This window comes from Hylobates moloch, unplaced genomic scaffold (genome assembly GCF_009828535.3).
Source record: "Hylobates moloch isolate HMO894 unplaced genomic scaffold, HMol_V3 SCAFFOLD_5, whole genome shotgun sequence".
NCBI classification, from domain to species: Eukaryota; Metazoa; Chordata; class Mammalia; order Primates; family Hylobatidae; genus Hylobates; species Hylobates moloch.
The window spans coordinates 71,693,538-71,708,010 of NW_026652280.1; the positions used below are offsets into that span (position 1 = coordinate 71,693,538).

General features: G+C 42.8%; 1 protein-coding gene across 9 annotated transcripts in view; it reads left to right on the forward strand.

Moving 5' to 3' along the window:
* Positions 1 to 2,047: 2,047 nt before the first annotated feature.
* CEP192 (centrosomal protein 192) overlaps positions 2,048 to 14,473 on the forward strand; it is a 132,335-nt gene continuing 119,909 nt past the window's right edge. For 4 of the 9 annotated variants that reach the window (XM_032152873.2, XM_032152878.2, XM_032152876.2 and 1 more), the window contains exons 1-3: positions 2,050 to 2,980; positions 9,821 to 9,988; positions 11,845 to 11,970. In XM_032152873.2, the coding sequence (XP_032008764.1) occupies positions 2,874 to 2,980; positions 9,821 to 9,988; positions 11,845 to 11,970 (401 nt within the window). In that variant the 5' untranslated portion in view covers positions 2,050 to 2,873. Of the gene's footprint in view, positions 2,981 to 9,820; positions 9,989 to 11,844; positions 11,971 to 14,473 lie in introns of all 9 variants that reach the window. The other 5 variants (XM_032152874.2, XM_032152875.2, XM_032152872.2 and 2 more) reach the window with 4 other exon arrangements.

Genomic DNA, 14,473 nt, shown 5'->3' on the forward strand with positions numbered 1-14,473 from the left:
GGGAGGAGGCATTTTTAGAATTTACAAAAGATAATGGGTTCAGCTTTGTACTAATGGTAGAAATTGTATAGTAGGCATAAAAGAGACAAGTTATTTGAGCTGGCAGAATTTGGAAGGGATGTCTGATTTCAATAGGTGAAAGAGGGCCGGGGTGTGTTTACAGAATAGGATATAAGTAACAGTCTGATGAAAGAGTAGGGTTCATTTAGGGAACTAGTGGGACATTAACCTGAAATCATACCGTGTATGGATTCAGATCCAGGCAGCCTGGCGTCAGAGTCCAGGCTCTCCTGCTGCCGAGACTCTGAATCAGAGATCTCTGTAATAGAGTCCTGTCAGGTTACTGAGTTGTGGGGAGTGCTGTGGTGACTTGAGGATATTTACGGAGAAAGGACATTTATTAACAAGGATCTGGTGTGAGTGACAGTCTGGAACCTGTAGACACATTTAAGCAGTTCACCTCCAATGTGTGACCACTTTGTAGAAAAAGAGGTTAAGAGAGGTCAGCTCTAGGGCTAAGCACTTGGCTTACTTTTTTGGGATTCAGGAAATCTGGAGATTTTCTGCATTTATCTTTGCTCATTGAGTGTGGACAAAGGTAGAATAAAGGTAATTACTCTTTGCAAATACCAAGGCTGCAGGGTTCCAAGAAGAGGTGTCGAACTGTGGAGACATCACTGAGTTTGACAATTAGGAGTCTATTCCTGATAAATGTTAAGGTTTTCAGGACCCAGCTAGACACCATGAAATGCGTCAAAATAAGGTGTAAAAAGTGGAAGCCTGGCTTCCTCTGTGGAAAAAAAAGTGGAGACCATTAAGGGAAGGAGACAAGAATGGTCATTAGGTGATGAAACAGAATCAAGGAAGGGGTGTGTGTGGGTGTGTGGTTTGAGTGGTTGTGTGTGGGGGGTGTGTGTGGTGTGTGGGTGATGTGTGTTGTGTATGTGGGTGTGTGTGGGGGGTGTGTATGTGGGTGTGTTGTGTATGGATGTGTATATACGGGTGTGTGGTGCATATGTCGGTGTGTGGGGCTGTGTGTGTGTTTGTGGTGTGTGTGTGGTATGTGTGTGGTGTATCGGTGTGTGGTCTGTGTGTTTGGATAGAGAGGTGCTGCATTTTTGTAGGCAGAGAGAAGGAAACCAGTTGAGAGGATATCCAAGAATGACAGGTGAGCCATGTTTGCAGGAGGTAGAAAGTGGTCAAGTAAACAGACGTCTTTCCCCACCAAGTAACCTCAGGTCTAGCGACTTCTAAACTTTGCGTTTTCCCTATTCTTTCCTCCAAGGTGCGCCGGGCATCTTTCAGTAACTTGAACGAAGTTAAGGAGTTAGCTTCGGAAAAGAGGGGCTCTTTTCCCTCTGTGACTATATGGAATAGATTTTGAGATAAGGGACCTTACTGAAAAAGACTGATACATTTTGAGTGAAAGGCATGGTCTCAGTGAAGTAGTTAAGGGCCTGTGCCGAGCAGATGGCGGTGATGGGTTTTGTGGCCTAAGAAGGATGGAGAAAAGTAGGAAGCAATCGAGACAAAGCCTACTCTGCCACAAAGAGGCGACTAGATGTGGCGAAATGTCATGAAACTTGGATCCCGAGGAATTAGCTGATTGAAGGTGAAACCTGACGCCTTTCAGCGCCCACCAACAGGAAAGGTCTGCATCTGCCCACGGAAGGACGAAACCTATCGGGGGGGATTTGTTGGCGGGGAATACTTCTTTGCGCATAGAGTGACTGGCGGTGCCCTGGAGCCCCAAACTGAATAAAGTAAGCATTATTTTCAAATTCGCCAAGACTTTGTAGGCGGCGCCAATGGGAGCCGTCCCCCGAGTCCCAGCCAGCGCAGAGTTCCATCTCCTCCTCCGGAGTCGCAGGGTGCGCGGCTTCCTCGCTTCAAATTCAGGAACGCGCTGTCCCCACCAATCACCGGGCTTCTTCCCGCCCCATCTCTTCTTGCTGTCCAATCAAAATCCGGCTCAGTCTCCTCCCCTTGCCTGGTGCCGCGAACAGACGTAAACCAGAGGCGGGCGCGGTACGGCCGTTCAGGGCGCCAGCGGGTGTGGGGGGCCACGCGCACGCGCACTTGCAGCGCCCTGGGACACCCCTTCACTCCGTGGACCTTCCCGCTGCGCGCTGCCATCCGCAGTCGGGGACGCGGGCTCGGTGAGGAGGGACGCCGGTGCCTGGGCCTGCGCCTGGGCGGGAGGCAGACGCATGCCCCTTTGGCCTACGTTTCGGCTGCCGGACCGGCGGGACAGTGACGGTTGGGCCGGGAGTGGGCGCAGGCTGTGGGGCGGCCTCTGGGCGCGAGCGGGGTGACTGCCGCGCTGCCCGCGCCTCTGCGCCTGGCCCAGCCTCTGAGCTGAGCTCCGCCTGATTGGGATTAATTGCACGCCTCTGTGTCATTGGGCTTTGGCCGGGCGTGATGAGACAGACTGTTAGGGGATCACGTCCTTCTTTCCTCCCCTCTTGTCTGAGGACTTCCACCTCTTGAGGGACAGGCCCTCTCCGTGCTTCCCTCTGGAGTTTCTTGCAATGTGCTTGTGAAGTGACCGGTGGTGTTTCCTTTATGTGCATTGTGATGGGCGGTTCTGTTTCTCCTTTTTGTTTAAAATTCTGACCAAGGAAGTAACCTTGTTAACTTAATGCTTAATGCCCTTGTCTTCCGTTTACCCACTTGATTTGGTTTCTGCTAGGTTGCGTTCATTTATTCCTAATAGTTTACCTACATTCCTTGCCTATGATTTCGTTATCAACAGAACGTGAAATGAGACGAATGTTAATACACTCTACTTTTACTTTGCTGTTACTTTCAAAGTTTGTTTAGTAAAACATGAGGACCTCTTCAAGGCAGTCGTTTGGAGAACAGCTGTTTATATGACCGTATTTCCATTTGCTGTTAGTATTTTGAGGTCATTCGATTGGCGTTTTTACTGCTCCAAAATCAACTTTTTCTCCAAATTTCAGTTTTCTGGGCAAAAACGGTAAGCCTTGAACAATAATATACCAAATGTCTACCTGGTTTAAAAGTATATCTTAAAGTGCCAAGAGTAAATGATGAGTTTTGGGGAAGTTTGACTCGGCTTTGGGTTCCACGGCGTGTGCTTTTAAATGTGTTTAATTGTATACATAGACCTACGATTAATGATTATAGTCAGTAATCTTTTATGTACCTAGGAATGTAATTAGTGAGTCCAGGTGTGAAATTTGAGGTCACTAAGGAAATAGCAAGAGAAATTGCAAATATAGCTACTCAGTTCAAATATGGTAGAAAAGATAACGTATTGTCCTCACTTGAGATGATGGAGGAGGGGTGGGTAATGCAATAATGTGAGAAATTAAAGGAAATTTCCTTTAGGAATATGTTATGTCCCTGAATGGTTTACAAGTGTAATCTTTTCTGGAGAAGAAACTAGGTATTAGGTTACATCTTGAGGAATCTTCCTGTGGGTTTTGTTACCTTTGCACCCTTAGCAAAGCTCTGTTGAAGCACTCAACACTATCGTAGTTGACAGGGATTGTCAGCTCCCTGAGGGGAGCTGCCTTATTTATTTTTGCATTCTTGGTGCCAAGTAGAGGGTTCTTCATGGTTTGTGTTTGATAATGAATGTTGCATGAATGATCTTTGCATAATTTCTGAGTTTTCTTTGGATTAGGCCCTTATAAATAGGAACAACTGTTGAAGAGTTTTCTATAAATTTTAATAGTTTACATGTCTGTATATGAATGAATAACTTAGTAATTACAAGGCTAGACTTGGGGAGGCTAGTTGGGAGACTTGTGTGATAGTTCAGAATAAAAAGTGATGGGCAATGGGCATTAGGAATGTAGAAGTGGGTCTCGGCTCCAGAGTTGTATTTGATGTTAGAAGCATTAGAATTTGGTGAGAGAGCAGGAGGGATCAGGATGGTCCTAGGTGTCCAGCTTGTATTGCCAGTTAATAGGGATGGATTTGGGTGAAGACTAAAGATAACGGCAGGAATGAATGGAGGAAAGGTAACAAGTTTGGTTTTGTATTTTGTATTGCATTCGAGGGTAAGGTAAGATGTCAGAGAGCCATTTGGAAGTATGGTCGTTCCCTCAAGTTATCCATGGGATTGGTTCCAGGACCTGCCCCTGCCCCAGGATACCAAAATCCTCTGGATGCTCAAGTTCCTTACATAGATTGGTGTAGTATTTGCATATAACTGATGCATATGCTCCTGTATATTTATTTAAGACAGGGTCTCACTTTGTTGCCCAGGCTGGATTGCAGTGGCTATTCACTTGCGTGGTCATAGCTCACTGCAGCCTCAAACTTTTGGGCTTAAGCTGTCCTTCCACCATGGCCTCCTGAGTAGCTGGGACTCCAAGGCATGCACCACCGGGAGGTGGAATTAGTGCAGAGGAAAGAATACCCTGGGGCCAGACTTGCCTAGGTGGGAATCCTCTGGCCTCATTTGTGCTGTGTGGACTGGAAAGTCTCTTAATTCTCTCTTCCAGCCTCAGTTTCCTCAATAATAGGGATGATGGCTACCTTACAAATTTGACATGGGGATTAGAAAAATGTATGTGAAATAATTAGCACATTACTTAATAATAGACACTGAGTATCAGCAAACTAGGGGTTATAGATTCTTTCTTACAACTCGTTTTTTCAATTTGTATTTCCAGTTCTCTGTCAGGTATTGGGAATATGTGGATGAACAAGGTAGACATTTCCCCAAGAAGCTGCTCTTCTAAATTTATAGGGGTTAAAGTTAGAGTTTACCCACTGACTGAGAATGTTGTCATTCATTCCTTTCACAGATACTTAGTGAGTACCTGCTGTGTGCTAGGCATTGTTCTAAGTGTTAAGGAAATAGTGATGGACAGATAGGCAAGGCCCCTGCTCTTAGGGAGAAATTATTTCATTGGAAGAAGACAGATAAATACAAGAATAAATAGTGATAAATGCTGAAGAAATTTAAATGGATGTGATTGACTGTGGCGCTGTTTGACTTAAGAGATAAACTTCTATTAGAAGGTAACATAAATTGAGGTGAATGTTAGGAAGGAAGGAGCTAACTAGGCAAAGATCTGGGAGAAGAACATTCTAGACCTTGTGGTAGGGGTGGGCTTTGCAGGTATTACAAGAATAGAAAATCTAGTATGTGGTGAATGAGCCTGAGAGGGTGGGAGAGAGTGACGGGCCTCATAGAGTTTTCAGAAGAGGCACGGCACTTGATTCATAGTTAATGGTCTTTTTGCTTGCTTCTTGGGTAATTAATTGTAGGGCGGCAAGAATAAAAACATGGAGAAGGGTGAGGAGGCTTTTCAGTAGGGTAAGGTGGTAGTAATGGAGATAGGAAGATATAGACTATTTCAGGGTGTGTTTGGAACATAGACATGTTTTGCCCTCAGGAATGGACTACACCAGTAGATGTGTTTTGTTTGACAACAGTGTTTGTATTGAATTTAACTAGCTTTAGGTAGAGCCTATAATTTCCAGCTGACCTCAGTCCTTATAATTCTGTTTTCTAACAATATTTGTTCCTGAAGACATTCGAGTTGAGATTCCCTAGTGTGTAAGAAGTAAATTGCATGATGTAAAGTCTGAGGTCAGAATCCTGGGTAACCCTAACATATGAGGAGCAAATAAAGGAAGAGAATGTCAGATGAGTTATGAAAGTATGGATTGTGGAGTATTCTTCTAAGATGCCTGGCCATGAAGGGAAGGTGAGAAGGTGGTGGCAGGACATGCAAATGAAAGATCAGGGCAGGTTGTTTCCTGCCTCCTCCATCCTAACATGGGAGAATTTTGAACATGTTTATGGAAATCAAGAAGAGAGAATAGTTGGAAATATCAAAGAGAAGAAAATGCTGGGGCATGATCTGAGAGCAGAGAGCCTATATGATGGTGATGAATTTGCTGTGTATTGACATAATTTGAAAATTTTTATTCATTCATTCACTCAAGTTTATTGAGCGTCTCATGCCAGCACTGTTCTAGCTGGGAATGCAGTGGCAAACCAAATGGGCAAAGTTCCTGCCCTCATAGAGCTTACATTCTAATGTGGGGAGAAAAAGAGATAACAAGTGAGTTACATAGCATGCAGGTGGTGGTCAGTACTGTAGAACAGAGAAAGCAGGGAAAGGAGGTTGGGAAGTGCCCTGTTCAAATCTGTAGGTTGATGAGGCAAGGCCTGACAGTTAAGTGAACATTTGCACAAAGACCTGAAAGAAGTGAAGGTACAAGATGTGTGAATAGCTGGAGCATCAGGGGCTGGGCAGAGGTCAGAGCTAGGGTGGAGGTCCTGGAGCGGAGCTGGCTTAGCATGTTTCAGGAACAGCAGGGAGGTTAGGATGGCTGGAATGGAGTGAGCAAGGGAGAATAGTAGAGGAGACGAGGTCACAGATTATCTGGGCCCTGGTTGGCCATCTTAAAGACTGCCTTTTACTCTGAATAAGATGGGGAACCAGTGGAGGGAGGGTTTGAGCTAAGGAGTGAGGACGTTTCACTAATGTCATAGGGTGACTTTCATGTGTGGAGAATAGACTAGGGGAGGCAGAGAGGAGGCCTGGAGACCAAAGGCTGTTGCAGTGAGTGTCCAGGCAGGAAGTGGTGGTGGCCTGACCAAGGTCATAGCAGGGTTGGGGGGTAGGTTGGGGGGATGGAGCAAGGTCCTGGGCAGGTTGTTAATGTATAACTCTAGAGATTTGCATAGGGATTTCACATGATGGGGTGTGAGAAGGATCTCAGAGATGACTACGGTTTTTGGCCTAAGCAGCTAGGTGTTGGAGTTGTCATTTTCGCTGGTGGGGAAGGCTGAAGGGCAGGCATTTCTTGAGGGGATGGGAATGAATTGGAATCAAGATTCAAATATAGGTGCTTGTTAGACATCTAAGTGGAAGTGTTATAGAGGCGGTTGAATATCTGAGGTTCGGGGAAAGGCCCAAGATGGAGGTGTACATTTTTCATGATATTTTAAGCTTTGAAATTGAAGGCAATCACCCAGAGAGAGTGAGTTGATGGAAGAAGTTGAAGATCAAGCCCTGGAGGCTTCCACTCTGTGGAGGTCCAGGAGATAAGGAGGAATTGGCCAAGGAGAAGGAAAAGCAGCAGCAGGTGGAGTTGGAGGAGAACCAGACAGCTGTGTCTTAGAAACGAAGCCAAGAAATTATTTCCCCAAGGAAGGAGTAATCACCTGAATGTTAGGCTACAGAAAAAGGACTGGAGGTAGATTATAGTATGCTACGGCTTGGCCACGGGGAGATCAGGGCTGATGCTGACAAGCATTTTTTTGGTGATGTGGTGGGATGAAAGCCAGAGTGGGGTGCGTTCAGGAGAGGATGGGAGTGGAACTGGATGCCAGTCATGATTCCTCTGGAAGCCTGTGATAAAGGGAGCATGGATAGGTGTGGTGGCAGTTCAGGGGGATAATGGGCGTGTGTGGTAGAGGAAGGCTTTTTTAAAAGATGGGAGAAATAACAGCATGCCCAGCGTGGGAGGGCTTGCACAGACAGAAGACTCGATCATGTTAAGGAAGGGGGCCGATTGGTAGAGTGGTTGTCAGTGCAGTGAGGGGTTGGGATCGAGTGCAAAGTGAAGAGGTGGGCTTCAGACAGGGGCATGGACACTTCATAAACTGATATGGGATAATTTAGGAGTCAGACCGAGGGGTCGAGGAGGATATATTATTTAGGTGCACCGGCCCAGTCGGATTAACATCCAAAAAGTCTGAGCCCTGAACGAGTCTGAGCCGTGAACAAAGAGTTAAGTTAACTTTTAAGGATTTCGTGGGGCAGCGGGGGGGATCTGTGCAGGAGGAAGCATATTACAGAAGCAAGAAACAAAGACAGTTATTCAATTAATTGAGACATGCATTATATCATTTCTTACTTTCCAAGGAAAAACATGTTTTATGGCTTGAGTTTATCTGTCTAGTGACCTTGCAGCTGCACAGCTAGAGAAGCAGGGTCTTCACAATGCCTGGGAAAGGAGGAGAGATAAGGCTTATTAGCCGCAGAAAAATAGGCAGATAATTTTTAAAGGGCTCCAGCTCTTTCTCTTTCTCAGGGGGAATTGGGTTTTCTTACATAGAACTGAGTTTCTGCTTACACATTCTTTAATTTCTTTTAACTCCTATTCCAAAACAAGTAAGTTCTTCTTATTTTTGGGGGGATAGAGTCTCGCTCCGCCGCCCAGGCTGGAGTGCAGGGGTGCAGTCTCGGCTCACTGCAACCTCCACCTCCCAGATTTAGGTGATTCTCCTGCCTTAGCCTCCCAAGTAGCTGGGATTACAGGTGCCCGCCATGACGCCCAATTAGTTTTTGTATTTTTAGTAGAGACGAGGTTTCACCACGTTGGCCAGGCTGGTCTTGAACTCCTGACCTCAAGTGATTCGCCTGCCTCAGCCTCCCAAAATGCTGGGATTACAGACATGAGCCATCGAACCTGGCCTCATAATCTCTTTAGTGGTCATAAAACTTTTTCTTTTTCTTTTTATATTTTATAATTAGTCCATACTGTCTAAAATCTGTGCTTTAATCCAATTTGTCATTGATCCTGGTGTACTCCGTTATTACTGAAGTAGCTCTTTGAATAGTCTTCCAGGTTTTTAAGTCCTCTCCCTTCCTGTATTATAGGTTGATTGTGTCAGTTCTTTGTTGGTTGCAGAATACAGTTCAAACTTTCCAATACACCATTTCAGACTTTTAGAATCTGGCTCCATTCTGTTATTCTAGCTTCGTTTACTGTGTTATTTTGTTCACCTGCTGCCAAAATACATTGGAGTATTTGCTACTGCCAGCATAGACCTAGCACTTAGAGTGGATTTTCGAGTCAGACCTGGGTTTGAATCTTACTAATTGCAGCCTTGGGAAAATTGAGCTAATTTAGTCTCTCAGTTTGTTTCTTCACCTGTAAAATGGGATAATACCTACACTGTAAGATTTTCTGTGGATTCAGTGAGCTAAGTTAGTAGATATGCAATAAAATTTAATTCTTTTCCTTCTTGGCTCATGTTTGTCATCCTAAATAAACTCTGTCATCCCATACTCTGCCTGTAAAAGTTCTTCTCAGTCTTCAAGGCGCATTGCCAATATCCTCTCATTATTTTTAGCTTTTCCTGATTATTTATCTTTTTATCCTCCTGTCCTTATTTCCTTTACCGATTTCCATGCAGTGTGTATATGATACGTACTCTGAAAAATTGCTGAGAGTGGCTAACATCTTCAGAGTACCGTGGTCCGGTTCTCTAGTAATAGCATAGGTTTTGTGCTGTTGTTTTCCAGATTTAGTAATTTGGGTACCCCTTTTACCACTTTTACCTTGTCCATGTGCCAACTATACTTTAACTGAAAATTTTTCTTTGAATGGGTTCACTTTTTAATTCACTCTTAACAACACTGTGAGATCCGGGCTAGATTTTTGCTAGTTGTACTTTTTCTGTTTCGTATTAGAATGAGTATGTAATACCAAACTTTTAAATATGTCCTAAAATCATTTGTATATACCATCAGTGTTATGCCATCTTTGCTTTCTTTACTAGATAAGTTTGTAGTAATTCATTTTCCTTGCTACACCAAGCAAAGGGCAAATTAAAATGTGTTGTATTGCATTATTATGTTAATTATAAGAAGGTAAGTTTAATGTTTAAGGTTTCTATTCTCATCTATAAAGTAGCAAAGTATTCTGAGATTTATTTTACCTCAGACTATTTGCCTATTTCCCCCTTACTGTTGCTAAAAAAAAAAAAGGATTTTTTTCCTAAGATTTATTAGTTTTCTAAGACAATGCTTGTAATCATTTAAAAACATTTTATAGTAATATGTGACCTATAGAAATACTTTTGTTATTGCAGTGAGATGGAAGATTTTCGAGGTATAGCAGAAGAATCATTTCCAAGCTTTCTCACCAATTCATTATTTGGTAACAGTGGGATTTTGGAAAATGTCACTCTTTCTTCAAATCTTGGCTTGCCTGTTGCTGTTTCCACACTTGCTAGGAATAGATCCAGCACTGATAACAGGTAAGATTTTGTTTGAACAGATTTTTTTCCAGGTCCGTAAAGCCTATAGCATGCTGATATTTATGTTCTGTTTCTCAGTCAAGCTTGAGCTTTTTGTTTTATCTATGAGGAAGATGGCCACATATGTGAAATGAATATAGAAAAGACAGAATTTACTATCTCTTTCCCCATTGCATTGCCTTTTCAGTGGGTAGGTTTGGGTGGGTTTGGGATTTGAGCACCAGTTACCTATTTTGGTCTATTTTTTTTTTTTTTTGTCTATAGTGTTTTGGATTTGTATTAGTTCAGTCATACTAATGGCTAGTAATGTAAAACAAGTTGTGTTAGCGAAGTTCAAAGGCAAATTAATCAGAAGGTTATAGGAGTACCTCTTGGCATCAAGGGGAGGAGTGCAGAGCTTTGCTGCAAGAAGGGACAAGAATTGAGATGTGGGAAGCCATCAGGACTTGGGTTTTTGTCATCCCACTCTATTACTCTCTGTATAACTCATTCTCTTCTCTCTCTCTTTTTTTTTTTTTTTTTGCTAATTAAAAAAATATTTTGTAGAGATAGGATCTTGCTGTGTTAGCTAGGCTATTCTTGAACTCTTGGGCTCAAGTGATCCTCCTGCCTCAGCTTCCCAAAGCGTTGGGATTACAGGTGTGAGCTACCATACCTGGCCTCTTCTCTTTTTTAATACACTGGTTTTATTTGCTTTTCTGTTCATGTTACAGAATATGGCAACACAAATTCTCAAAAGACATCTATGAATTACATTTCTAGCTACACAAGGAGACTAATGAACTGTCTTTTGATATCTCATGAGTTTCTGGTCCATCTTAGGTTAGGTGTCTGTTCCAAATCCAGTCACCTGTGACTAGAGTTTTGGGTCATTGGATCTATTTAGAGGTATGACAGAGCCTCACTTTTTAATTCGTTTCAGCCAGGTTTACTCTTTACTGGACTTGCATGGCTGTCTTTCTCGTTCTCTTCCAGCTTTCAATCTGTCCTGGGTTTCTGAGGTAACTTGGCTCTTGTCATTCTAGTAACTTTCAGCTCCTGAAGTCAAGTTTCTCTTTCTTAGAAACTCAACCAGGCTGGGCGTGGTGGCTCATGCCTGTAATCCCAGCACTTTAGGAGGCCAAGGCAGGCAGATCACTTGAGTTCAGGAGTTCGAGACCAGCCTGGCCAACATGGTGAAACCCTGTTTACTAAAAATACAAACATTAGCCAGGCGTGATGGCGCATGCCTCTAATCCCAGCTACTCGGGAGGCTGAGACAGGAGAATTACTTGAACCCGGAAGGCGGAGGTTGCAGTGAGCTGAGATTGGGCCAGTGCACTCCAGCCTGGACGACAGGGAGACTCTGTCTCAAAAAAAACCCCCAAAACTCAACAGCTTTTATTTTCTTTACTTTTAAAATTTCTGTTTTATTACCAGATTGATGTTTGGTTAAATACACCTTGTTTTGTATCTTCAACTGGATTGTGTATAGTTTACACATCCATTACATGTAGGGTCTTGCATAATATATAAAGTTTGCCTATGCTTAAACTGGCCACTTTCTTGTCTTCTCTCAACCTAAACATTTAGCGAGGAGCACCAACTTGACCTTTGGGATGAAGGGGTTGTATTAACACTCTCAGCTCTTTTAGCTTTAAGATTTTTGTGACTGTATTGTTGAATACAGATAAACTCCCTATTGCCAAGCCACAGGTTTCTGTGCTTTGCACAGAGGATGATGGTTTGAAATACAGGGGCCCTATATGTTTTTAACCCTGGTGGTTGGTTTTACTGTCACGCAGCCCTATGTCATGATGACATTTAAATATGTGTAATTTAATTCTTAACAATTAAAACAAATTTTTTTTGTATAGGTATCCTGATATCCAGGCATCTTACTTAGTAGAAGGCAGATTTTCAGTTCCATCCGGGTCATCTCCCGGAAGCCAGAGTGATGCTGAACCAAGAGAGAGGTTACAGCTTAGCTTCCAGGATGATGAGTAAGTTCATACCTTCATTTGCTTGTACTATGTTAAAAGTGGGTCTTACACAGTCTTGTGGAAAATGACAATGTGATTGTGTATGTAATTAATTCTGATTAATTCTAAGAATCTTGAAGAGTTTTCTTTTCTTTTTTTTTGTTTTTTGAGGCGGAGTTTCACTCACTCCGTTGCCCAGGCTATAGTGCAATGGTGTGATCTCGGCTCACTGCAACTTCTGCCTCCCTGGTTCAAGCAATTCTCCTGCCGCAGCCTCCTCAGTAGCTGGGATTACAGGCAGGTGCCACTACGCCCAGCTAATTGTCTTTGTATTTTTAGTGGAGACGGGGTTTCACCATGTTGGCCAGGCTGGTCTCAAACTCCTGACCTCAAGTGAACCGCCCCGCCCACCTTGGCCTCCCAAAGTGCTGGGATTAGAATTGTAGGCGTGAGCCACCGCACCCGGCCAAGAGTTTTCTTTATGCATTTTAATCACATGTTTAGTCTTTCAAAACATTTTTTTTTTGGATTCTAAAAGTAACATGTGCTTTTGAAAAAAACAGACAATATAGAAAATTATTTGTAAGACAGTAAAGGCCTGTAATCCCACTAACTAGAGAGCAGCCATTGAGTACATTTTTATTTGTAGTCTTCCATACTATTTTGTATGTGTATTTATGCCTTTAAATCTTCTTTTTAATTCTAATATGAGGCTATAGAAAAAGAAAAATGAAAATAAATTTTTTTTTTTTACAAAATAAGATTAAACTCTTATTCTGTTTATTACACAAAAAATTAAGATGCAGTATTATCTTCAGCTTTCAATTACAATTAATATGAATCTGTGTCATTAAGTTAATGACTATACTCAGGTCTATGTTGGTCATTTAGATTATTGCAGTTTTGCTATTATAAATGTAATGAACTTCCCTATATGTACATTTATATATACATTTTTCACACCTAGGATATTAAGATTTCTAGGGTTTACATTGCTGAGGCAAAAATAGTTTATTTTAAAGACCATTACAAATTAACACATTTCTCTTTAGAAAACTTGTACCAGTTTATTCTGAATGCTGACTTCTCCCAGCCCTGCCCAACATTTGATGGTGCTATTTTTAATCTGATTTTTAGAGGTAAAAATAATTTATATAATACACATGTATATATGCATGGAAGAAAGTCTGAAAGTCTAAAAAACGAAAATGGTAATGGTGGTATTATAGACAATCTTGTTTTCTGTGTTTAAATTTGTATTTGAGTATTTATGGGATTGAACCTACTTTAATGTCTGTTCATTACTTAAATTTATGTTGTGAATTGCCTCTTGATAGCCTTTATATATAAGTGCTTTATTTATATTAAAGATGTTAACCCTTGTATATTCATTCCTTCAGTGTGTAATTTTGACTGAGTGCCTGCTGTGTGCCACACACTTTTCCAGGTGGTTAGGAAATACCAGTGACTAAAACAGATGTTAAACAAGACACTGAAATATGCTAATTTTATAGTATATTGGAAGGGAAAAGTGCTAGAAAAAAATAGAATATAATAAGGAGGGTTATTAAGTAGGCTGAAGGCAGTGGTCAGTATGGGTCTCATTGTGGACATAAGATATGAGCCAAGGGCACGATGGCTCATGCCTGTAATCCCAACACTTTGGAAGGCTAAGGCGGGTAGATCGCCTGAGGTCAGGAGTTCAAGACCAGCCTGGCCAACATGGTGAAATCCCATCTCTACCAAAAACACAAAATTTAGCCAAGCGTAATGGCATGTGGCTGTAATCCTAGCTACTTGGGAGGCTGTGGCAGGAGAATTGCTTGAACCTGGGAGGTGGAGGTTGCAATGAGCCGAGATCGCGCCACTGCACTCCAGCCTGAGCAACAGAGTGAGACTCTGTCTCAAAAAAAAAAAAAAAAGAAAAAGAAAAAAGGTATGAGCCAAGACTTGAGGGAGGGAGTTAACTATGTGGATGTCAGGGGGAAGCAGACTTCAGGCCAAAGGTGCGGCCAGCTTGAAGGAACTAAGGCAGGAGCGTAGCCCATGTGGTTCACAGGGCAGCAGGGAGGCTGGGGAGGTGGTGAGCAGGACCTTGACTCTGACTCAGAGATACGGGAAGCCACTAGAGGGCTCCATCTGAATTGTGTTTTAAAAGTCCCACCCTGAAAATCACTTGAGCCCAGGAGATCTGGGCTGCAGTGTGCCGTGATTGCACCACTGCACTCTAGCCTGGGTGACAGAGTGAGACCCTGTCTCAAAAAAAGGCCCACTCTGGCTGTTATGTGGAAAAGAGACTGTAGGAGGTGAGAGTGGGAGCAGCATGGGCACAGAGCCTTGATTGTCTGGGAGATGGAAGAGAGCAACCAGGCCTGGTCCTCAGGATGCTTCACAGTGAGAAGCTGGGGACAGGAGGAATCAACAGCGAGATTAAGAGTTAGTGATCAGAGGCAGGAGGAAAACAAGCATCTTGGAAGCCATGTCAAGAGCATGTATAAAAAGAGTTACCCAACTATGTCAAATA